This window comes from Alexandromys fortis, unplaced genomic scaffold (genome assembly GCF_014885135.2).
Source record: "Alexandromys fortis isolate MF-2015 unplaced genomic scaffold, M_Fortis_MF-2015_v1.1 scaffold_84, whole genome shotgun sequence".
In the NCBI taxonomy this organism is placed as follows: Eukaryota; Metazoa; Chordata; class Mammalia; order Rodentia; family Cricetidae; genus Alexandromys; species Alexandromys fortis.
The window spans coordinates 550,024-574,321 of NW_026068017.1; the positions used below are offsets into that span (position 1 = coordinate 550,024).

Here is a 24,298-nt window from a genome sequence, read left to right on the forward strand (position 1 = left end):
GTAGAGAGGCGACAGAGGCGGGACCTATCGGGGAGGTTCCCGGACTGTGCCGCGCGTCCGAGAATCTTCACCGAAGGACGAGAGAGGACCCGAGAGTCCTGCCGCAGGCGCGACAAGTGACTAGCTCTCCCCTCACATCCGAGCCCCCGCCCCTGCCAAGATGCATGCGTCCTTCCCTCGACCCTACCCAGTTTTATCGGGCTAGGACTCGTGAAAACTACAACTCCCAGAGCTCCTCGCGCCGAACGCTCAGCTCCATAAACCAGGTGGTTCGGGTCAGGTGACAGCTGGCCCCGCCCTCACAAAGTCAGCGGAGCCCAAAGAGTCCTTTACATTCTGAAGAGGCATCTGGCGCGAGATTGCTGCTTTCGGTGAGGTCAGTCCACCGATCCTGGGAGGCTGTCAGGTGAGAACTATCGCGGTCGGCACGGCCTCTCTTTTTCCTGGTAGGAGACCACCCGCCCGGCAGCAGACAGTAGCCGGACACCTAAGAGGGGCAGTCTGTCGCGAATGCAGCCTCCTTCAGCAGCGCCTGGGTTTCTATCCTCTGGCCCCAGCCCAGGCCTGCATCCAAGTTGAAGGGCCAGGTTATTGGTGAACAAAAGCACTGCTAGCGGCTGCCAACCAATGTTGGTGGCACCGTTCGAGTGCAGCTGGCACCCCTTGCTTGCCTCCTCTGGTGCGCCTCAGTCTGGCTTGGGAAGGTGCAAGTGGCTTGGGGGGGAAAGTTAGATACTGTTAGGACAGTTCCAGAAGCTCCTGTTGATTCGCCCAGAGGAAGAGAGGACACCTGGGTCTTGCCTTTTCAGTAATATTGAGGAAAATACGTGCTTTGTGAGAGCTTGCTGGGAGCCCTGGGTGGTAGCAGTAATAACATTACATCATTGTTTCTCAACATTTTTATCTTATCAGTCCACCTCCTTAAAAATTTTAATACAGCTGATAAGCTCTATTCTTTGTATTATGGCTTTTGGGGGAGCCACAATAATAGTTGCAGATGTTTTCAGACCACAAGAGTCTGTTTTAGCCCCCTTTGAGAATGCAGGCCTTAAGTTTCATCTCACTTTAATTCTGTGATGCGGTTACTACTGTCACTGTTCCCCCATTAGGAAGCCTCGGTTAAAAAGTATTCCAAATTTATACAGCAGGTAAATGGGAAGCCTGCGACCTGGACAGTCCATCTCCAGGGAACGTATTCCTTGTCCAGTCTATGTTAGTTATGCCTTGAGGAAGTTCCAGGTTATGCACCAAGGGCCGGACTACCTCAGCCACCTGATGAAGGGAGCTGCCGCAGGGGTTGTCTGATTCCAGGTTGTTCTTGAGTGGGGATGGTAGATTGAAAGCACCACGTGACTGGGGCCTGGAGAAGGTTAGAACACACACCCAAGATGGGCATGGCAAGTGTCTTTCTTTCTGAACAAGCCTAGTTGTGCGGTTAACCAATCTGATCATTTTAGCCCTGTGGTCATCTTGTCAATTCTTTTCTCATCTGTTCTGTGGTTTTTCTTCCGGATGTCTTAGTCTTTAGCACTGGGGGACTTTTTTTTTTTTTTTTTTGCTGACAGAGTGTTTGAATTTCATGGTCCATATCTGCTTCGGTGAAACCAGAGAAGAGATGGGTTTTAGAAAAAGAGAACACTCTGCCAGTGAAACTCCATTCATTTTCCTTCCCTGTTAACTGGGTTGTGGAAAGCAGTTGAGGGAACGGTACAGGTCTGCACTCATTTCCGCAGAGTAGGACTTCACACAACCCACTTAGCTGCTCTAAGCAGGTTTGCCCATTACACAAAGCAAAGATAAGAACTCTCTGAGGTCTCCTTCTCGGAGGTTGTGATGCCAAGCCTGTGAGGTCAGAGGTCACAGAGCCTGTGAAGTAGAAGTCCTTTATGAACTGTCCCACTGCCATGGCTCAGGTAGCATGTTGTCCACCAAGAGCTGAACTAATTCATCCTTAACATGCCTCTCTCTTGCCGTTTGTCTTTTTTCCTAGTTCTGAGAAGTCAGAGAACATGGCGAGGAATTGCCTGCTTATTTTGACCCTTTTCCTCTTGAACTTCATGGAGAAATGCGGTAAGTTTAAGAGTGACTTCTCAGCTTTGTAAGAAGGGAAATAGTGGAAAGTGAAACCTCTTTGTCACCAAAGGTTTAATGCTCTCCAGGCCACATACAGTCGGCCTCCCACTCAGCGAGATAGCCAGGTTCAGGTGTGGTATGGGGACATACAAAGAGCCAAATGGTCCCAAACAAAATTGGCCTATTGTGCTGGGGTGCCTCTTGCCTTCTCTGCATCAACAGAGATGGTAGTTGGTTATTTAGTCAGACCGTATGACTGGCTCTCAGAGCCTCTCCGAGCTGAGGTAATATCTATAAAGAACAACTTGTGCTTCTGCCCTCTGGACCTCACGAAGAGAGTTGTGGGTCCTGGGAGACATTAAAGAAAATACCTTTCCCTTAGAAAAGATCGGAGCTAGTTTACAGCATCCTGAGCCACACAGAAAGCACGCTAGTAGAGATCATACATCCTTGACAGAGGATCCCTTCAAATTCTGTTGTCATCCTTGAAATACCCAAGACATTTCTGGGATTCCTTCTGTGAATAGCTTTGTTTGGTACTCCCAGATCCCAGGCCCATATTCATCATTAGGTAGGCCATTACTCCAAAGCAAATGTATCTTAAAGTCCCTGACAAACAATTTTCAGAAGCCTGGGGAAAACACTAGAAGTCCTACACATGTGCCCTAAAGCTGCACACACTGCCTGCATCATTATGGTTACCTGGCCTCTTGATGGCCAGAAAATTGGTCCTCTGATTGGCTCATCTAGGTTTGGTAAATATCAGTCATATTCCTTAGTAGTCAGACCTTATGGAGAAGTAATCTCTGGGGGGAAAATGGTGAGGAGGGACTCAGACCATGAGGCCTGGTCCTGCCGCCTTTCTGCAGAGGGATGCCACACTTCAGCCCTACTGAGTCGACTCTCCGGGAACTGAGTGCATGTGTTTGTGTATGCATGTGTGCATGAGCACATAAAGGATACTGCCTAGGAGATCGTGGAAAATCTTGCTAGTACTCCCAACTACACAGAGGGTAAACTGAGACCCTGGCAGGGTAGAAAGCCTCACAGATAAAACTAGGACTAAAAAAGGGCCTCTGTTCCATTTGCCTCTTTCTTCTGACAGTCTCTATGAAGAAGCAATGGATGCTACCACAGAATTGAGAACCTGGAATTGGATTGGATCCCAGCCTCATTTTACTGGACTTTTCATCTCTGTTTGGGGTGTCAGCATCAAGGATGACACAAGAACAGAAAGCCTCCAGAGATTGTAGCTTCTGACTTCTTTGAGTGGAATCTGTGGCAGTGCAGCCTAGTGGTAATAACTTGGGCTTTGGACCCAACAAGCCTAGCTTTGAATCGTTATTCAGTCGTGTGTAGCTGCAGGGCTCCTTCCCTCTGGAGGGAGTTTTCCTTGACTTAAAATAGGACTGAAAATGCCCAATTCCTATTGGATATATATATATAAAATGGGGGTGACGAGAACAACAGAAATGGTGTCATACCTGTAGTCCCAGCACTCTGGAACTGAGGAAGATCAATAGTGTCCTTGCATTCCAGGCAGATTGTGGGACCTCACAGAAAGAGAGGGTGGGAGGGAGGGAGGAAGAGAGAGAGAGAGAGGCAGAGAGAGAGACAGAGAGAGAGAGACAGAGAGAGAGAGAAGAAAGAGAGTCAGTAGCAATGACTGGGATGAGGTAGGGTGCAGTGTGGTACCAGCCAGTAGCAGTGGCTTAGATCTATAATCCTTGCTACTGAGGCAGGAGAATCACAAGTTTAAGGTACAGGTTATGGGACAAGATTAATTAAAGATTGCCTGAACAATTTAATGTGACCCTATTTCAAAGTTTAAAAGTAAGAACATAAGAAGGGCTGAATATGGAGCCCAGTGTAGATCACTTGCACTGCATGTGTAAGGACCTGGTATTCAATTCCCAGTCTGGGAGAGGGGGGAAAATAGGGAAGGAGAGATTGATTTGCTGTAGGGGAAACAAGTTGGTCTCCCCGTGGCTCCTGCTGTCCCTGGGTATGATACAGCTTCCCAGCTGCCTCCTATCTTGGACTAAAACTAGCCTGCAGTTGTAAAATGATGACAGTAATAGACGCTAACAACTATTTAGCACTGAGGCCATGTAGAAAGTAGAAAGCGTGCTGCTAACCATTCTGCATTTTATCTGTGAGACAGGTCTTATTCCACCCATTTTACAGGTGAGGGTCTACAGGTGTAGCCTCAGTAGTAAAGTACCTTTCAACAGGTCATACAGCTAGGGAGTATCAAACCAGGATGGAACTGTGTGGCTTCAGAGCCTAGAATCTCATTTGCTTGACCACTAGTGTTTTCCATAGTACTGAGTGAGGATGATTTAAACGCTCTCTGATCTGGTTCTTTGAAAGCTCCCATCTTCCTCTTTAATATACAAAGACTGGAAAAATCTAACTCCCTGACACCCTCTTCAATGCCTCCACATGCACACACAACATACATGTGCCTGCCCCGAGCAGTGACTTGCTCTGGGTCTTACTTACCTGACGTAGTCCTGAGCAGTAAATAACATTTCATGGACTGGAATAGTAAGTCCTGCACTCCCCTAGCTGGGCAAGCCCAGAACAAAGCCTCAGACTGACAGCAATGCAGGCAGGGTAGAGTTATTAGCATAGCAGGTACGATCGTTAGCACGACAGGAACAGAGTTAGAATGGCAGGCAGGACAGAGCTGCCAGAGCAGCCTCCAGACGGTGAAGCTACAACAACTGATCTGACCTGAAGAATCCACTGGTGAGGGAGCTGGAGACTGTACTATGGAGAATCACATCTGAGAGACTTGTACTTTGGGGACAGCCACCATCTGCATTTATACATGGGGACCAAGCTGAAGAAAGCAGCTCAGATGTGGCAGAACTGGGCTCAGAAGTGTGAGCACCTTGGGACATAAGGTGACTCTCCCAGGAAGCGTCCATGCAGTGGGAATACCAAGGGGAGACAGTTGAGGTTGGAGAAGTGACACTGTTCTCTCCATCCTAAGCTCTAACACTTCAGGTCCTAGTTCTTCATCTTCTGCCATGGAGGGATCTGGGTAGAGGCCCACACCTCCTATCCCTATGGGAATCATTTCAGCAGATGGAGCACTTGCTCTGCTGCCTAGGATACCCTTTTCCTCTCTTAAGTCTGGATCCCTGATCATGACTTCTAGGATGTGCCTGTCCTGGAAGTCTGTAAGGCAGGGGAGGTGAGATGGCCAGGTATGCCCTGAAGCTTTGAGTGCCTCAGCATGGCACAGTGACAAAGGAGGTGAGCTGTCCAAAGAATACAGGAATTATTCAAGCTAGTCAGCTATTCCCTGTGACCACAGTGTGCTTGGTTATTTGATTTCCCAAAATGATCTTCCTTCTTCCTCTTGGCATTTTGTTTCATTTTGTTTTGTTTCGGTGCTAAAGATTAGATTCAGGGTCTTATGCTTACTAGTCATACATTCTCCCTCTGAGTTCTACTCCCAGCCTAGTCCTCACCCCAACACGGCTTTCTAAGACTCAGTCCTGCCTCCTCCCTCACCCTGGAGGCCTGTTTGTCCACCTGCTCCTGAGTTAGAGCTTTAATGCCAAGAAGCAAGTCCTGATAGTGAAAAGTGTACATCCCTCACCACTATCCTCCAGTCCCTAGCACACAGCCTCAGAGAGGGAACTGTGCATGGGGTGAGCTGAGTCTACAGCAAAGCCCGGATGGTTCTTTAGAAACATGTTAGCCGGGCCTTGTGCCCATCTCAGAATCCAGGAATGAGACCAGACCAGTTTTTCAGAGGGAACCCATGGGCTGTTTTCAATGTTTCTCCAGTCCACCCTTAACAATCCCAGATGTTGGTTGAGCAGTGATGACGCACTCCTTTAATCCCAGCACTCAGGAGGCAGAGGCAGGTGGATCTCTGTGAGCTCAAAACGAGTTCCAGGACAGGCCCCAAAGCGATACACACACACTAAAAAACAATGTCTCGAAAAAAAAATCACAGGTGTTGAACTGAATGTCTGTTTTATAACTTTTGGGCTCTGTAGCTCCCAAACCATTTCTGGGGAACTCAGCTTGCCCACATAGGGGAAGGAAGAGGAAGTTCCAGCACTTCCTGCTCTAAACTGTGGCAGTCTGGCCCTGGTGCAGAGATGGAAAGATCATAATATAAGTCTGAAAGTACTATCAATGAATCAGGGCTAGTGAGTTCAGATGGCAGGGCCTGGTGCCCATTCCTCCTTGTCGTGGTGACTCATGGCATTGACTTGCATCTTTCCAGAGTCAACTGTCAGTCTCACGGTTCCTCCCACTGTGAAGCTGGAAAATGGCAGTTCAACCAATGTCAGCATCACCCTTGGGTAAGTTCTCAGGCCCAGTTCTCTCCTCAGCCCCACTTGGTACTGACTTCTGGCACAGTCTGCATGGACTTCCGGTGTGATGCCCTTGCCTTTGTTGTAGGACATAAAAAGAGTCTAAGATTGCAGAGCAGGGTCCCAAAGTCAAACACCTACAGAGTCTACAGAGTCCCTGTTTCCACTGGGAAGAAAGGGGACACATTTCCCTAGAAACATGAGCTGCTTCCTCTAGCAAGAAGAGTCTTCTGGTGGCCACAAGTGATGCCAGACTTCAAGACCCCTTTCAATGCCGGGCGGTGGTGGCGCATGCCTTTAATCCCAGCACTCGGAAGGCAGAGGCAGGCGGATCTCTGTGAGTTCGAGACCAGCCTGGTCTACAGAGCTAGTTCCAGGATAGGCTCCAAAACCACAGAGAAACCCTGTCTCGGAAAAAAAAAAAAAAAGACCCTTTTCAAGACTAAATATATGAGCAGAGCCCTAAAAGTCAAGGGTTGAGGAACTGCTGACCAGCATAGCACAGCTGAGGTCACTTGCCTGCCAAAGCAGAAGTGATAGTATCAAGGGGTTCCACCCATCCCTGATCACACTTAGCCTTTGTTTAACAGTCTTCCTTGTGTGCCAGGCGTGGTGGCGCACACCTTTAATCTCAGGAGGCAGAGGCAGGTGGATCTTTGAGTTTGAGGCCAGCCAGGTCTACAGAGCAAGTTCCAGGACAGGCTCCAAAGCTACAGAGAAACCCTGTCTCAGGAAAAAGAAAAGAAAAGAAAAGAAAAGGGAAGGGAAGGGAAGGGAAGGGAAGGGAAGGGAAGGGAAGGAAAGGAAAGAAGGGAAGGGAAGAAGGGAAGGGAGGGGAGGGGAGACGAGAAGAGACAAGACAAGACACCTACTGGTTTAGGCATGAAGGTCCTAACCTGGTTCACCCTCTGCCAGAAGATATTCCTCTGTCTCTGTGGCCTGCCAATGCTTCACCATGCCTGTGGCTCCCAGCTGAGACAATGTTCTTCACACCTGCCCTGGAAAGTCCCCAGGCCTCCTCACAGACCTGCTGCTCTGTCCTCGTACCTTGCACACCTACCTCATGTAAACCATCTAAGTTGACTGCTTACCTTCTCTACCCTCTCTGGAATCTTTAAATAGCTTCCCACATTTGAGGTCTCCATGGGGTTGCTCGGAGAGGACTCACTTCATCCCATTCCTGCTGACCTTCATACCACACCCTGCTCGGAGCTGACCCTACCGAAGGAGCTTTTCCCACTGGGGCAGAGAGCCATTGGCCTGTTCCCTCTGTTTGCCCCCATTATTCACAGCCAGAATTCCACCTTCTTGTGTTCTCATCCTACCCTAAAGGAATATCTAGTCTCCTCATAAAGCGGGAACATGGTTCCTTCTACCTCTCCCAGTTTAGGAGCAAATATCTAGGTAAAGGTATTCTCCTATAGAAATAAATGAAAGTAAAGAAAAATGTTATGCAAAAGAAGGTAAACACAAAAAACTCCGGGCTGTCAGATTCTTTGTATATAAAATATAAAAACAGCAATTCCATGATGCCAGGTCAGTGGTTATCCTTGGGGTCAGGAAACTTGAGGGGAGCAGAACAGGGCTTCTGGGGTGTTGGAAATGCTCATTTCTTGATCTGGTGGCTGGATTGTGTAGTCTGAGCACACTGCCCTTCCTGATCCTGATTTCCAGAGAAAGGAAGACCTAGTGTGAAATCCAGAGGGTCGATTGACATCTTACAGGGTCCAACCTCCCAACAGTAACCAGACTCTTATCCTCCTAGGCATCCATTAAATGCAACCTTGGTGATCACTTTTGAAATCACATTTCGTTCAAAAAATCTTACTATTCTGGAGCTTCCTGATGAAGTAAGTAACAGACCTTACTAAAGCTTAAGGCAACGGCAACAGAACACATTTTCATTTTAATTGTGGGAGAAAGTTACCTAGGCTCCCCCCGCCCCCACGCACCCCACTCCATCATAGAAATATGTGGTTTGGGCTTTGTTGGCCTCTTTAAGGTTGAATGTTTTCTGCTATGTAGTTTGAGTGAAGGATTCACAAGATGAATACAAGTTAACATGAATAGCTTCCGGGTCTTCAATCCTAGAGCTAAACCATGGTTAATAATAATAAGTAAGGTACAGTGTACAGACAGGTGCCAAAAAATAAATAAGATAAAAAATTTAAAAAAGCTTGAGGCAAAGGTGGTTCTGAGAATGGAGAAGCTCTAAAGATATTTTAAGGCCCTGCCATATCTTTGTATAGGAAGTATCAGCCTTGCTTTAAAACATTTTAGGAAATGAGGGGTTCTGGGTGTATAGAGTGTTTACCTGGCATATGTGAGGCTTTATGTTCAATCTCTGACAACACACAGGAAGGAAGGAAGGAAGGAAGGAAGGAAGGAAGGAAGGAAGGAAGGAAGGAAGGAAGGAAGGAAGGAGAAAGTTAATGTGTGTGTGGAGAGAAAGACTAACTTTCTAATTTTTGTGTTTCTAACAGAATCTCAGGCTTAGCCCAGACCTACTGGTTCAAAGTCTATATGTTAGCAGGGTCTGTGGGTGACTAGGGGGGTTCACGTCATTCTGAGACATTGGTGGTGGTTGGGTGTCAATTGCAGAACTGTCTCAGAGGTTTTCTGTGTAATAGTGATGATCATTCATAGCTTTTTATGTTTTATCTTCCTGCTCCTACATTGCCAGTAATATAAATCAGCTGTCAATGGCTAGATAAAAATACTTTAATAGGGAAGCAGCAACTCCAGATAAAAACAAGCAAATGGTGGGCCTGTGATCTCAGCTGTTTGAGAGGCTGAAGCAGGAGGTCACAAGTTCAAGGCCTGCCTAAGCTGCAGAACAAGTTCATAGCCAACCTGGGAAAATAGTGAGACCTGTCCCGAAATAAAAGGTAGAAAATAGAAAGCTGGAGTTAGACCTCAGTGGTACCGCTGGATGTGGTGGCAAACACCTTAAATCCCAGCACTTAGGAGGCAGAGGCAAGTGAAACTGTGAGTTACAGACCAGCTTGATCTACTTTGCAAGTTCTAGGACAGCCAGGACTACATAGAAAGACCCTGTCTCCATGTCTCAGGGGAAAATAAAACAACCAAAACAAGTAATTCAATCCCAAGTACTGAAAGAAAAGAAGAAAAAAAAGCTTAACATCAGTCAGATAAGTCTGAAGGCCATAGTGACTATTATTAACAATGAAGTATCATAATATAATTATATATCAAATAATAGTATTTGGTTGAGGAAGGACCATATATAGGACAGTGGATTCATAAGGTTATATTACCCAATGATGTCATAACCACCTTTATTTGTGTACATACTCATTACAAGTGTTCACATGACTATGAAATTGCCTAATTTCTTAGAGTAATATCCTGTTGTTAAAGGATATGTGCCTATACTTGAAAACTGATAAAAGATTAGAACTTCAATGTTCCCACACCCAACAAAAGAATGTTAAGTATGTAAAGTAGTGGATACATTATCTTATTTTAACCATATTGCAGTGAATATATAGATTAAAGCATCACACTTTATCATATACAATTTTTATATGTCCATAATAACAAAGGATGGGAAGGGGCTGTAAGAAAAAAAATGCAAGGACAACCTTGATGTTCAAAAAACCCTGGGTAGTTGTGGAAATGGGCTACAAATCATTCTGAGCCCCCCAGCAAGCAAACAGCAGTAAGAGGGGATTCAGAGTATCCCACTAAAGAACCCCTCTGTCAGAGGTAGCCCTTATACACCCTTGTCCCCGTGTACAGTATTAACCATTGCAAACACAGACACAAGGAGCCTGAAGGCTGAGGCCAGAATGCAACACATTGAAAGACACAGTCCTAATAGCAGGTCTACTTCAAGGCTAAGCTTTGTGTGACCTGCAGGTCACATGTAAGAGACTCAGAGGAACAGACACCAGTTAGTTTATATGTAGACAGCAAAGTAAAGGTGTCCTCCTGTAAAAATAAATGAAAGTCAAGAATAACAGGCAAAAGAAGCCCAACACAAAAAATGGGCTGTAAGGTTCCTTGAATAAAAACAGTGAACCCATGGTGTCAGGCCAGTGGTTATCCTCAGGGTCAAGAGGCTGGGGCTAAGGGGAGCTGGGTGGAACTTCTGGGGTGTTGGAAATGCTCATTTTTTGATCTGGAGGCTAAATGTGTGTAGTGTGTAGAGACACGTCATCAAGCTGTGATGTGTGTACTTTTCTGTATAAGTATTATAGGCCAGGTCTGTTTGTTTAATTAGCAGCGAGAATCAAAACCAAACCATTGTTGGAAGATGATCTTTAGGAACACCTGAACCCACCTTCTCAGGCTCCTGCATCACTGACCCCTCCCTGCCCATTCTTGTCCTGTACCTGTGGTATAAGAAGCCAGTGGTTAGAACCTGGGAGTCAGGTGGTCTAGGAGTTCAGCCTAGAAGCGTTGGGTCAGGGACTTCAGCCAGTGCTTCCCTTATTTGTAGGCATAGAGGTCATCATGTCTCCTAGACCACATTCTGGAGATTAAAAGCAATAGCAGCAAATATAAAACAGCTGGCATTGTACTTGGCAGAGCCTCAAGTCCAGTAAGAAACCCCTGCTTGCCAGGCATCCCATCCATTGGGAGCTGAAAGCAGGGTGATCTCAAAGTCTCGGCCAGATTGTGCTGTGTTAGCAAAACCCTGTGTGTGGGTAGGCTGGGGGTAGGGGGACAGGTGCGGTGGCTTCTACCTGTAATCCCAGCACTCAGGAGTCTAAGGCATGGGGATTTCTGTGAGTGTGAGACCAGGTGGAGCTACATACTAAGTTGCAAGCCAGGCAGAGCTGCATAACAAGACTCTGTCTTATAGAAAACCAGAGAAAGAGACAGAAAAAGAAACACCATGGTGTAATGAGCTGCATGCATGTGGTACTTGCAACAAAGGTGGAGAGTGGGACCTAGAATGTTATAAGGCAAATGGGGACAGTTTGGTTCCATCAAGATGCCATCCAGCTCCCTGCTTCTCTGAGGGAACTTCAGTGCGGCAGGAAGATGATTAAAAAAAAATCAGATGGCTCCAAGCCCATCTTCCAGAAGCAGGGCTTTTGACAAACATCAAGCAGAAATGACAAGAGCATCTTGTGTTCCCACTTCTGCTTTGCTGTTAGGCAGTGAGGCCGGGCATGGGGAAACATCCTTTATGGATTTCACTGAGCACACAACAATGGAAATAGAAATAACACTGCTCTCACAGTCGTGATACAAAGCACTCCTAGCCTGCCGTGTGCCCAGCTCTGCACTGGAAGCTTGAGGGACATCATATCCAAAGCAGCCCTATGAGACAGGCACTGGTGTTACCCCCATGTAGAGATGAGTAGACTGAGCTATCGGGGCTAATGAGAGGACAGAAGTTATCCTACACTCCTTTGGTGGTTAGCCAGGGAGGGCTAAAGACCGGCCTACAGTTCTGCTCAGAAAACCAGATGGAAACATGGGCAGGGTGGGATTCTTGTGCCTGGCTGGTAAGTTCTCAGAAAGCAGAACCAAGTATGATATACCCCTGCCCCCATTCCCTGGTTCATGGCCTGGAGCCAGACCCTGTTAACTGTATATGGCCACAGATGAAATCCAGCCTTCTTAACAGGTCATAGTGCCTCCCGGAGAGAAGAATGTGTCTTTCCAAGTGACTTCTCAAAATGTTGGACAAGTGACTGTTTATCTGCACGGCAATCATTCCAACCAGACCTGGTAGGCTGGTGTCCGCCCCACCCCTGTGGCCTCATAGAACAGGAAGGGTGGACAGGCACAGATGTGCATCGGGGCTTCCTCCAGAAGCTTCACTTCAATGCATCCTCACCCCAAATTCCTTTCTAGTCCCAGGATTCGGTTCTTGGTGATACACAGCAGAATCGTTAGCATCATAAACCAGGTGATTGGCTGGATCTACTTCATGGCCTGGTCTGTCTCCTTCTACCCACAGGTGATCCAGAACTGGAGGCGGAAAAGGTAACTGGCCCAGCTTAGAGCTGTCCCTGCAGACCCATGTGGGGGCCGCAGGAAGACACCCCTCTACACTCGTCTCTGTACAAGTAGGGTGGGGTTTCCTATGCTATATATTCAGTTCCTTGCCCAGTTTAGCCCTTCCCTATGGGAACAATGACATGAAGCTTCTCACCTAACCCAAAAACAGACTGGGTGGGGGAAATTCTGCCCTGAAACTCCTTGGCCCTGGAAAGCTGGACTCCATGTCATACAGCCTTTAGCCCCCGAGACTGTATAGCTCTCCTGTCTTCACACTGGGTCTCGGGTCTCTTAGGGGACTGCCAAGCAGTGAGCCAGGGAAGTGGGTGCTCTCTCTCCCCTAGAGGCCTCCAGCAGGAACCTCTGGAGTAAAGGAGGGAAGAGGGGATTGGCTCTCAAGAGGGCCAGTTGGGTGGCATCGCCATGGTAATGGAGAGATCTCTAAGGATGGTGGTGAGGCCTCCTTTCTCATGTACTAGGTGCTAATGTCTCCTCCCATCCCAGGGGTTCCCTGCCTTAACCCTTCCCTACTTTTTTTCCCCTCTGCCCCCCTGCAGTGTCATTGGTCTCAGCTTTGACTTCTTAGCCCTGAACTTGACTGGCTTCGTGGCCTACAGCGTTTTCAACATTGGTCTTTTATGGGTACCCTACATTCAGGTACAGCATCGCTCGCTCCCTACAGCCCACCCAAACTGCTTCTCTTCACCTCTCAGCTTCTCCTCACCCCCCAACAGGAGCAGTTTCTCCTCAAATATCCCAATGGTGTGAACCCTGTCGACAGTAATGACGCCTTCTTCAGCCTGCATGCGGTTGTGCTCACCCTGATTGTCATCCTGCAATGCTGCCTGTATGAGGTGAGTGATGAGGTCTGGTGACCTGGCCTGCCACTGATGTCCTAAACCAACCCCTACCCCATTCTACCCGCATGCCCTGAAGGAATGGTGGCATGATGGCCCCCAGCCTTTTGTGGCAGAATGGATTTGGGGTGGGCTTTCCTATCCTGTCCCTGGCTTAACTGAGGGGGTGTGTCAGGAAAATGGTGTTTTCTTGGGCCAAGGCTGAATGAGGTTCTTGGTAAAGGGAAAGGCAAGATCATTCACCATGGCATGAGGGAAACTGTGAGTAGATGGGAATGGCCACAGGGAGCCAGCTCCTGGGAGGTCAGGAGGAACCTGGATTCAGCTGTCACTGAATCTGGGGTTTAAGCATGGATTGAGGGTACCTAGAAGTCCCGGTGTTTCACAGGAGCACCCCTGACGTGAGCTTTAGCATCGCCTCTCCATAATGTGGCACCTCTGCATCACAGGACCAGTGGGGGCTGTGTGACTTTCTCGAAGCTCCTTGGTTTTCTTGCACCTTTGCTGTGATGCTCTGCTGAAGGTTTCCCTTTGGGGCCATGTCTAGAGAAAAGCTGCAGTGGGGGACAGACTCCCAGGTTTCTTCCACATCGTGGGATGAGCTATCAGCAGGCTAGGTGAGGTTTTGGACCTCCAACACCGGGATTTATGCCCTGCACTGTTTGCTCCTCCAAATAAGCTCTGAGGTGTCCAACTCTGTGGAGGTGGAACTTGATTGGCAGGGGCTGGAGGATCATGAATGGAACTGGAGAGCTCGACTGTAAAGGGTGGGGCTGTTGCTAGGAACTCCACACCTCCTCCCAGCCCAGGCTTGATTCACTCACCACCCAGAGACCAACAATCTGTGGATTTGGTCTCCTGCCCTGGCCTTATGCAGACACAGGCCTAGTGCTCTTGACCCCCTTTACACAGGTTACACCAAGGCCAGACTTCTGCCTCCATCCTGCACCCCTGTTCAAAGCCACCCTTTCCTGAAATCATAAAGCAACCTTTGTGTTCACATCTACAAACCCCACCTTTTTCTCATCCTCAGCGGGGCAACCAGCATGTGTCATGGCCCTCCATTGGCTTCCTGGTACTCGCATGGCTCTTTGTGTTAGTCACGATGATTGTGGCTGCAGTCGGTGTGACCACATGGCTACAGTTCCTCTTCTGCTTCTCCTACATCAAGCTCGCCGTCACGCTGATCAAGTATTTTCCACAGGTACCCAAGAACCTTCCTGCATTTCAATATGGCTGGTAGTGTGAGAGGCAAGAGGTACTGGGCCCAGGCCCTGCTCTCATGGGATAGCTTTTACCAAGCTAAGAAAACAAGGGGAAAGCTATGGTAGAAGCTGGTAAACCTAGAATGGCAAAAAGCCAGTGGGTACCACAGCCTGCTCTTTCCTGGAGTCTTTCCTAATCACTTAGGATTTCTCTCTCTTGCCTGTCTGCCACAATAGCCATCTCTAAGGACCAATCAGAAAAGATCAGAGGAGGGAGTTGACCACTGTGGCCTTCTCCTTTGCGAAGATGTTCTCCAAGGAGGTCTTTCAGCACACTCCCCTCCCCAATTCTTAGAGTTCAATCCAGGTCCTGGAGCTTAGACTCAAACATGTCTTCCCTGGCAAGCATGATGGCTCCAGGCTAGAGCCTGGTATAAAGAAATGGCATCCACATAGGAGTTCTAGAGCCGCCTTGAACTCTCCCAACAAAGAAGCCTCAGAGCTGAATCTTGTATCCACTGGCTACAGGCAGGGGTAGACCCCGAGGGGAAAAGCGGAGTTCTGTAGACTGTGGAGAGTGCCAGTTCAGGCCTGGGTACCCTGCATGGAAATCTGGCTGCTGAGCAATACTGAAAGTCTAGAAACTGGGTAGCTAGAGCCATGGAGGAACCAGGCTCTGTGATGAGGCTTAAGGCTGGGAACCGGAGGCAGGAACATTTGTGGGAGACATTGGGGATTTCTAGAACTGGAGAGGCAACACTAAGTGGGGGACAGAATGAGAAAGATCAATATGGCTGCCAATAAGGCCAGGACCTCCCTCCTGCATGGTAGGAAAGGAGATGGTGCCAGCTAGAGATACTCTGAGGGCACTGTGGGTTTGGTGAGGTTGGGGCAGCAGGAAGTGGGGAATAATGCCCAAGAGTTAGGAAGCCCAGTCAGAGGTGGCAACTTTGCCACTCTATAGGTGGAAGAACTAAAGGATTCTATAGCTTTTTCAAGATAGCCCTGACTCCACAGCTGGAGCTGGATTCCACACCAGAGAGTCTGGCTCCCAACCACATTCCTAAGTGTGGAGTTCAGGCTGAGATCGGGGACAAGATCACTGGAGCTTTGAAGTATCAAGAGTCACAGTCAGACATAGTGGTACACACCTGTAATCCTAGTATCTGGGAAGCTGAAGCAGGATCATAAGTTCAAGGCCAGCCTAAGGTAAATAGACACTGGCTTAAAATAAATAAAAATAAAAATTGGAGGTCTGCCTCTAAGAGGCTGAGGAGCCAGGCAGCACTCCTCCGCCCCCACCCCACCCCACCGGGGTCCAGGAGTGCAGAAAGGGCAGGGAGGAAAGGAAAGCTTCCCTTGCCCTGCATACAGACTGGGGCCTGTTTCCCTAGCTCCAGTCTGTCAAAAGCCCAGAGGTCATTGTGTTCTTTGGAGCCCTGAGTTTAGTACATGAGTGGGAAGAATCAGCAGATCTCATTTGGAGTAGCAGTCACAACACATGTGTGGCATTGTTTGTCCCCAGGCCTACATGAACTTTTACTACAAAAGCACCGAGGGCTGGAGCATTGGCGGTGTGCTTCTGGACTTCACAGGGGGCAGCTTTAGCCTCCTCCAGATGTTCCTCCAGTCTTACAATAATGGTGAGTCTGCCAAAGCTGCTTCTACCCAATGAGTGAAAGCACAGGAGGAAGGGGCTTCCTGGGATTCCCCTAGCTCGTGCAGTTTCCTGGGCAAATGGGGGTCCTCACATTCCCACACATCCACCTGCCTTAGAAGCTAAAAACAGATTCTGTTCTCTCTGGCTATTAACAGACCAATGGACGCTGATCTTCGGAGACCCAACTAAGTTTGGACTTGGGGTCTTCACCATCTTCTTTGATGTTGTCTTCTTCATCCAGCACTTCTGTTTGTACAGAAAGAAACCAGGGTACGAACAGATGAACTAGAACCCAGAGACCCAGTATAAACAGCCAGGGCCTGGACTCTGGTAGGAAAAATTGTATCCTGCAAAGGCCAGAGAAACAGCTGGTGTTCAGGGCTGGTGCAGTATGCTGACAGAGAAGCACTCTCTTCAAGGGCCAAATGCCTTAAACTCAGCCTGCCTGCCTTCATCCTGGCCCCACCTGAGCCACAGAGGACGCCCTCTCTGGGACAGACACCTGACTCTACCCCAAGGCTGAAAGCCAGACTTGAAGTGGTCTCTTCCAACCTAAAGTTCCAGCCCTCCTGCATCTTGATATGCCATCTCTCTTTTCTTTAAGGCTTCAAGCAGCACACACAGATCCCGACAGCCAACCCAGACAGAACTGGGCACCAAGTTTGCAGCCGATGGCCTTGCCCCAAACCACCAGTGTTTCTGGGAGCAGCTCGAAGGGCTAACCTTACAGCTGGGAGAGCCAAGGGTGCTTCCACCGCTGTGTTCACAGGGACCAAGCGGCCAGGTGCTGTGGCTAATGGACTCGAAGGTGCTGATGCTGGTGGCGGAGGGGAAAGAACTGGGGTGAGGCTCTGGGGTCCTTTCTCTGAAGGCCACATTTCTGATACTCATTCTATATAACTCTGCTCCAGTAACTGTAGACCATGTGGCCCAGGCCAGTGCCTGGTAAAGTATATTTCTGATCCCTGAGGTGCCTGCCAGATCAGTGTAAGGCAGACTCACACCCACTGCCCTCTGGATCGTAACAAAGACAGATATCATAGTAACTTTTTGATTTTTTTTTTTTTTTTACACCGAGGGATATTTTGTGTGTGCCTGCAGGCCAGAAGAGGGCAACAGACCCCATTACAGATGGTTGTGAGCCACCATGTGGTTGCTGGGAATTGAACTCAGGACCTTTGGAAGAGCAGGCAATGCTCTTAACCCCTCAGCCATCTCTCTAGCCCCCGAGGGATATTTTGAAATGACTTGTTTTCTTTTGCCCTCTTTCTTACCTCTACTTTCTGAGAGTCAGGCAGAGCCCCATCTGAGTTCCCCACCCCTACTGCTCCTAACCTTACACCTATGGAGCAGGCACTCAGTACCAGCCTGTGCCTTCGAGACCCATCAGTCAATCAAGCTGTAAAAGTAGCTCCCTTAGAGGGGAGGGCAGGCTCCTTCCCCTAATCCCAAACTAGAACTCCAATTTCTTAGCTGTTGAGGAGCCTCAGAAGAGCAAGACCTCACCACCTATAATGCTTATGGGTCTCACCTTGATCCCAAACCTCCCTTCTCATTCCAGGTTGTCCTTCCTATGCCAGACGGGGAAGGAACCAGGGTGTGCCTTGAGTTTATCAATCTGCTCTTTTTGCTTTCTATAAGACTAATATTGAGGGCCCCTTATAGTTCTCATTCTTGTGTATTTTTTTTATGTTTGTATCTTGTTTCATTTTGGTGGAGTATATGTCCTTAATTAAAAGGTGGCTTGTTTACTGTCTGTACACTCAGAACATTTACTAGATGCAGAAGGCAGTTATGTTGACCTTTGGAACCAAGTCCTTGGGGCTTGGAGGACTCTGCTTACCTGTGTGAAGAAATGCATAGGGTTGTGGAGGGCACTGGCTTGAGGTGGCTGCATGTTGATACTGGATCGGGGAAGCCCTCTCGGGTTCAAAATGCCTGCCCAACCAGAGTCAGGTAGGTTTGTTTCACAGTGACTTATCTACCAGAACCAAGGTCCCATCAGCACGGGACATCAGGCTGTGGATGTCAGCAGGGGTTACCGGGTTGAGGGTGGGGCACAATGCAGGGGTGGTGAAGATCCTACTCTGTAGGCTGAACCATCTCTAAAGTCCTGTTTCCTAGAATCAGGATTGCAGCCTGGTCAAGCCCATAGCTCACCTATAGGAGGCTAAGGCAGGAAGAACACAAGGTCATGGTCAGCTTAAACACAGCAAGAAGACTATCTCAGGGTAAGGGAGGGATGTGGCTTCACTGGCAGAAGGCTTGCATAGTGTACAGGCTTGAGACCCTGGGTTCAACAGCACCAGGAAAAAAAAGTGTTATTGGGTGCTACACTTTAAAAAGAGATTTTAAATGCTGGACTTTTTCTCTAGGAGTGCTATGACTGCAAACCCAAGACTCTGAGCATGCCAGACAGGTGCTCCATTGCTGACCTACACCTCCAGCCTTCTGAGCTCTCCTTTCCACTTTCTGATGGGCAGGGACAGGCAAGCCCCTAAGTGGCATCTGCCTGGAGTTCCCAGCTCGACATCTAGTCAGCTCACTCCTGTAAATATCTGGGTTTTTCCCATAAGCCCGAGTTCCCTCTCGAGTGGGAACTGAAGGTAGGCTGCACAAGAGGCAGATGAGGGTTCCATAGTGACACCTCTGAGAAAATACACTGAAGACTTCCCACAACTGCCATCAAAGTGCTTCCAGGCATTTCCACAAATGTGGTCTCTGAACACCACAGTGTGTTCCCAGTGAGGCTTCTATGATACCACCAGAAATATGTTTCCCAGGAAAGTAGGCCTAGGAGGAGCTGTGCTTTTCTCAGAACAGCAGGGGACAGGCTAGCCATCCTTAAAACCAAAGCACTTGTTTCATTCCACCCTCCAAGACTCCTGCCCACCATCTCAGCAGAAACCCCTAGGAAACTTGCAGCATTGTTTATTGGGCACAAATGTTGAGCATGGGGTAGCATCATACTGCCTCATTTCAATAGTAACCAACTGGCTTAGTCACATGCTTTAAGTTGCTGCTTCCAGGTGTGTGAATTAGTAAGCTAAATCCAAAAGGAGAATTGAATTGGCTTTTCCAAACAGTAAGATAAAAACACTTTGTATCAAAGTCGTCACTTTAAAAAATACAAAAGCTAAACCCACAGGTGTAGAGAAAAAAAAAAAATGGCAATCCTGAGAGCTGCCCTGAAATGTCGGTCTTGAAACTTGTATAAATTGTTTAAGCAGGCAGATCCTGGAGAGGCCAGCACCCGCTAGGGAAGTGAAGGTAGTGGGAGCCTGCCCTCTTCCATATAGGTGGCCTTCATACAGTCTCTGGCATATTCGGGTCCAGCTCCAGGCTGGGCCCCATGACTGGGGAAGCATGGAAAGAGGCACTGAGGAAGGACAGGGCCAAGCCCTTCAGCCAGAGAAAATGGGGAAACATGGCCCTGCCTAGCATTTCCAAGCTTTGGCAGCTCTCAAAAGGTGTTTCCTGACTGCCCAGCCCCTGCTGTGGCCAAGTAGTAGGTCTCAGGCTGAGCCTATGGTCACTATAGACTGGATACTACTCCAAGCCCTCATTTCCAATCCTCAGCCTCCAAGACAGAGAGCTGGTCCCATGGCCTCAGACTGGGGTTGAGGAGTAGGAAGGTTGGCTTGGACCTTAGGATCAGCTGTCACCCCTCAGAGCTGGGGCCCAGCACACAGCAGAAGCCAGAACGAGATACAGAGCGTGGATGTGTTGTCACTACAAAAAGGTTAATGGGTACAGGTCAAGACTGTGACTGGGTGCTAAGACAGCATGGACTGCTGTACCGCCTTCTGCAGAGACTGTCGCGTCACCAGCAGCCGTACCACCTCCTCCGAGCGTTTGGTGAGCCGCTTCCGAGCCTGGTCATGAGTGACCATGGTCATGTCCCAGCCGTTCACCTGGCCCAAGGAGAGAACACAGGCTACCTCAGCTCTTCACCCTCTAGAACAGTGGTTCTCAGCATGTAGGTCGCAACCCCCTTGAGGGTTGCCTAAGACTGTAATGCATATCACATATGTATATCATGATGCAAAATTAAAGTTATGAAGTAGCAATAAAAATAATTGTATGGTTGGGGGGTCACTACAACATGGGGAACTGTATTAAAGAGTCACAGCATTGGGAAGGTTGAGAACCACTGCTGTAGAATCTGAAAGCAGGGTTTTGAGGGGCCCAAGCTACTCAGGCAGGCCCACAAGCTAATAACTCATTACAAAGTGGTACACAGAGCAACCAGCTTCTTTAGGGGCAATAACTAACAGCATGGCTTCAGAAACCCATCTCAACGAGTTGCTTCTCTGGGAAGCTAGGTTAGCCCTCAACCTCAAGTGCTTCAGCCCCTCACCCCCAAACCTTGTTTTCCTCCTTTGGGACAACTGTACCTGCATGATCTTGTCTCCAATCTGCAGCCCAGCAATTTCAGCAGGGCCTCCCTCAGACACTCGTGTGACGTAAATGCCCTGCAAAGAAGCAACCCAGGTAAAGCCCTGTGATCAGTGGATTGGCCCTTTACCCACGGAACCCAGAAATTCCTCTGTCCCCGTGCCCACCTTTCCCACCAATACATTCAGCTGGCATGGACTGTGCCATGACAGCCAGGCGGCCAGTGTAGCTGCCCCTGGGATGTTCCAGCCTGCTGATGGCCACCTCCTGCTCCTCCAGGTGTCTCAGCATGCCTTCTACTTAATCCCACCGTATCATTTAGGATTGACTAAGAAAAAACAGTCTGCTCTTTCCACACAGGCCCAGGAAGAAAAATCTGCCACCTCAGGCTTCTAGGACCCTAGTCTCTCACCTTGTCTGTTTTATCTTCTGAGAAGGGATTCTGGGAAGGGTCCTGGTCAATCCCACCTCCAATACTGAAGCCCAGGATTAAGTTCTCACCTTGACGCAACTTATGAATTTCAACTCTTTGCTGGTAAAAGAAAAAGCAAGTTGTTGAGGGTAAAGGGTAGGTGGGTGGAGAAATATCTGATCTCTGCGCCCAACAGCACCCTCAGGCTGCTGGTCAGCTTAGAACTATGCCAAGGGGTTGGGCTTAAGGGCCCTTTGCAGAAATGCAGCTGGTCACCTGTCTGGGAGGTTGGTGGTTGGGCCTAACCCCTACATACAGCCCTTTGCCTGCAACTTTCCCCACCCATTTTCCATCCTTATTCAATAATGTATTATGGACCCATTCTGGCCCAAGAAACGGTACTGTGACAGCTATAGCGAAGACACCCGTATTTCTGGGGAGAGGACCACCCAGAACAGGAAAGATAACCCTGAGAATACAGGTGCCTGCTGTAACTCAGACTGGCTGATTGCTGAGCAATCCCTACAGAGATTATGAAAGCCAGGAGGTGCATGGGAGAAGTAGGGAAGGAACGTGCACAGAAGAGACGAGAAGGGCTCCCTGGACAATGAGACTGGTGTTCACAGCGCAGGAAACAGGACCAGGAGGTGAGATGGGATGAAGGATGACTGTGGGGTGTAGCCCTGGTCATATCATCTCCCCAAACCTTAGGTCCTGTTCTTCAGTGTAAGGGACAGTATTCTAAGGCTTTCTCAGCATGATCTGGGGTTGGGGTCTCTAACTGTGTGGGCTCCTTTGAGATCCCTCAGAAAGCATCCTTCAGCTACCAGACGTTACCTCCAAAGTTGAAGGGGTCACTCAGGAGGCAGAGGCAGGGGGATCTCTGTGAGTCTGAGGCCAGCAAGATCTACAAGAGCTAGGTCTAGGTCAGGCTCCAAAGCTACAGAGAAACCCTGTCTCAAAAACACCAAACACCAAAACAAAAAAGAAGTAGGCATAACTTTCTAGACTTGAGAAGGCTTCAACAAAGGAAGATCATTTGCACCCAGCCTTAAGAAATGATAGTGCACCACCTGACCTTGATCTTGGACCTACTGGAGTTCAGAAAGGAGATAGGGCAAGGCATTGAAGCTACAATGATCACTGGAGTGGGTAGGGTACGGAGGCCTGAAGGCATGAGCTAGTTAGACGTGACGATCCACAGACAAGGACTGACCATCCAGTCATCTAAATCAGTGGCTCTCAACCTGTGGGTCATGACCCCTGTGGGGCGAACAACCCTTTCACAGTCACCTAAGACCATCAGAAAACACAGGTATTTACATTACAATCCATAACGGGAGCAAAATCACAATTAGGAAATAGCAAGGAAAACAATTTTATGGTTGGGATCACCACATCATGAGGAACTGTATTAAAGGGCTGCAGCATTAGGAAGGTTGAGAAGCAGTAGAGATGAACAGAACCAATACTCAGTAGGGGACCCAGGTAGAGTACAGTGTAGTTGGGAGTGTCAGGAGCCACCTGCTGACATCACTTGGGCCAGAGTTCAGGGGAGGGGACAAAATGACTGTAACAGAATCAGGATGTGAACTATACATGAGAGGGCAAGACTGGAGGAAAGCATCTCCACCCCGTGAGCAATCAAGACTAGGGACAGAGGCCAGATCTGCCTGCTTACGCTCAGGCATGCACCTGGCACTAGGACAGGACTGTGTGGCCTTACAGCTCAGAGAGAGACCTGCCTGGCCTGCCGAGAGGAAGAGGAAGAAGAAACATGATGCCTAAGGCCCATTCACCTGGGGCTTCCTGCCCAAAAGTGTAAGCTGCTCCCGACCTAGACCTAGTCTCATGCACGGCCACCAGCAAGGTCCAAAAGGCGACAAGGCCCAGTGACTGACTTACACGGGAGAAGTCAAGCAGCAGAGTGGCTCTCCCTAGGCCCTCACCTGCACCCCCTCCTTTCCAGATGTGTCAAGCCTGGATACCTTTCTGGAGCAGCTAGAGAGAAGAGCCTAGAAGTGGCGTGAAAACCAGGAAGCTGTCCACTGGCCCAGCAGTGTTTCCTTCTAGCCAGGCCTGAGCTGGAGCTCTAAGCTCACCCACCCAGGCCACCTTCATCAGTGGCTTCATTGCCCCCACCCTCTTGACATTGGGCGCTCTCCGGCACACCGGTCTAACACGGCCCGGCCCTACAGCTCCAGAGCATATTGACTCACACCTGTGACTCCAACACCTGGAAGGCTAAAGAGGGAGTGCTGCCAGAAGTTCAAGACCAGTGAGGGCCTAAAAGTGAGGCTGGGCGCTGGAGCTCCGTGGAGGTTCAGCTGACCCACCTCTGCCTCAGGGCTGGACTGCAGACTCCCTCAGACAGGGACCTTGTGTTTAGATCTACACCCTTACCCCTTCTTCCCTTTGCCTAGTCAAACGCAACTGGTGTTCAAAACAAACCCAGAAAAGGAGACCCTGGGAAGAAAGGTCTACAAAGTCAAGTATCACACACACAGAAACACGCACTTTGAACCAAGGGGCTGAGTATCCTGTAAAGTTCAGAAAACCAAGTTTAGCTATCGAGAGGGTCGGTCCCCAGAGCAAGGCCGGATGAGAAGGGGGAAGGGGCGGTTAGGACAAACTCTGGCCAGTCCCACCCCCTAAATCTCCTACGGCTAGGCAAGGCGGCAGAGTGCCGGCTGGAGCAGAGGAAACGCTTCCTCATTCCAAAGGCTGCGACTCACTCACTCTCGGACGTCGGCGCCCGCCCCGCGCGGCCGCCCAGCTGGGAACACGGAGGCCCAGGGCAGGGGAGTTTTCTAACACTCCCACGGACCAGCCTTTCTCCTCCGTCCTCCCGGTCGGCGCCTGCCAAAAGGTATTCGCCCTGCGGCGGCAATGCCCGGGATCTGACCTCTGCTCTGGGTCTCGGGCGGTTCTTAGGTCCCAGCCACCTCTCCTGGTCAGGGAAGGCTGCAGCACTGTTAAACAGAAACGGCAACTGGAACTCTGGCCACCGGAATGCACGCAGGAGCCCCGAGTCCTATGCTTTCTCCGCCTGTCTAGATGTCAGTTTTGCCGCTCTGAAAAATGGGGTGAGCCAAGAGGAGAAGGAGCCCGCGCGAGCGCACTCACCACTACGGCGGTGACAGGCTGGCCTGGGACGTAGGACATTTCGACTCAAAAGTGAGAAGCCAACAGCGCCCGGTGAGACCCGCAGCGAGAATGCCCACGGCCGCGCCCTCCCTGGTTAACAAAGGGCAGCCCTGCTCGGCCCGCCCCCTCATGAATACTTAATAAGTCTCCAGCCAATCACCAGCTGGAGCGCTGCTCGGCTTTCGGGAGTCCCGGGACTTGGGTGCAGAAGTGGGGCG

The 24,298-nt window shown here is 49.3% G+C and overlaps 2 protein-coding genes across 5 annotated transcripts; one reads left to right on the forward strand and one right to left on the reverse strand.

Annotated features, from left to right (window-relative positions):
- The first annotated feature begins 258 nt into the window (after positions 1-258).
- On the forward strand, positions 259-17,883 carry Ctns (cystinosin, lysosomal cystine transporter). Of its 4 annotated transcripts, XM_050162835.1 has the most exons (12): positions 259-406; positions 1,991-2,070; positions 6,329-6,407; positions 8,185-8,269; positions 12,025-12,128; positions 12,255-12,386; positions 12,959-13,058; positions 13,136-13,255; positions 14,292-14,462; positions 15,989-16,106; positions 16,279-16,393; positions 16,728-17,883. In XM_050162835.1, exons 2-12 carry the CDS (start codon positions 2,010-2,012, stop codon positions 16,843-16,845), a joined length of 1,203 nt encoding a protein of 400 aa, XP_050018792.1. In that variant the 5' UTR covers positions 259-406; positions 1,991-2,009; the 3' UTR covers positions 16,846-17,883. The 4 variants fall into 4 exon arrangements, with proteins under 4 accessions (XP_050018792.1, XP_050018791.1, XP_050018789.1 ...); XM_050162832.1 differs by having other exon boundaries at positions 264-406; positions 16,279-17,883; XM_050162834.1 differs by lacking the exon at positions 12,025-12,128 and having other exon boundaries at positions 262-406; positions 12,361-12,386; positions 16,279-17,883.
- A 1,154-nt stretch (positions 17,884-19,037) lies between these two features.
- Tax1bp3 (Tax1 binding protein 3) lies at positions 19,038-24,219 on the reverse strand. The gene is made up of 4 exons (XM_050162836.1): positions 24,060-24,219; positions 20,934-21,053; positions 20,521-20,598; positions 19,038-20,037 (listed from the first exon to the last, which is right to left on the reverse strand). Exons 1-4 carry the CDS (start codon positions 24,096-24,098, stop codon positions 19,900-19,902), a joined length of 375 nt encoding a protein of 124 aa, XP_050018793.1. The 5' UTR covers positions 24,099-24,219; the 3' UTR covers positions 19,038-19,899.
- Between the last annotated feature and the right edge of the window lie 79 nt (positions 24,220-24,298).

Coding starts and splice junctions, on each gene's coding strand:
- Tax1bp3 (XM_050162836.1), bottom strand. CDS start 24,098: ATGTCCTACGTCCCAGGCCAGCCTGTCACCGCCGTAGTG. Junction 20,599..20,933: donor CAGAAGATAAAACAGACAAG/GTGAGAGACTAG, acceptor GCTTCTTTGCAG/GGCATTTACGTCACACGAGT. Junction 20,038..20,520: donor TTGGAGACAAGATCATGCAG/GTACAGTTGTCC, acceptor TCCTTGGGCCAG/GTGAACGGCTGGGACATGAC.
- Ctns (XM_050162835.1), top strand. CDS start 2,010: ATGGCGAGGAATTGCCTGCTTATTTTGACCCTTTTCCTCTTGAACTTC. Junction 8,270..12,024: donor TTCTGGAGCTTCCTGATGAA/GTAAGTAACAGA, acceptor CCTTCTTAACAG/GTCATAGTGCCTCCCGGAGA. Junction 13,059..13,135: donor TATGGGTACCCTACATTCAG/GTACAGCATCGC, acceptor ACCCCCCAACAG/GAGCAGTTTCTCCTCAAATA.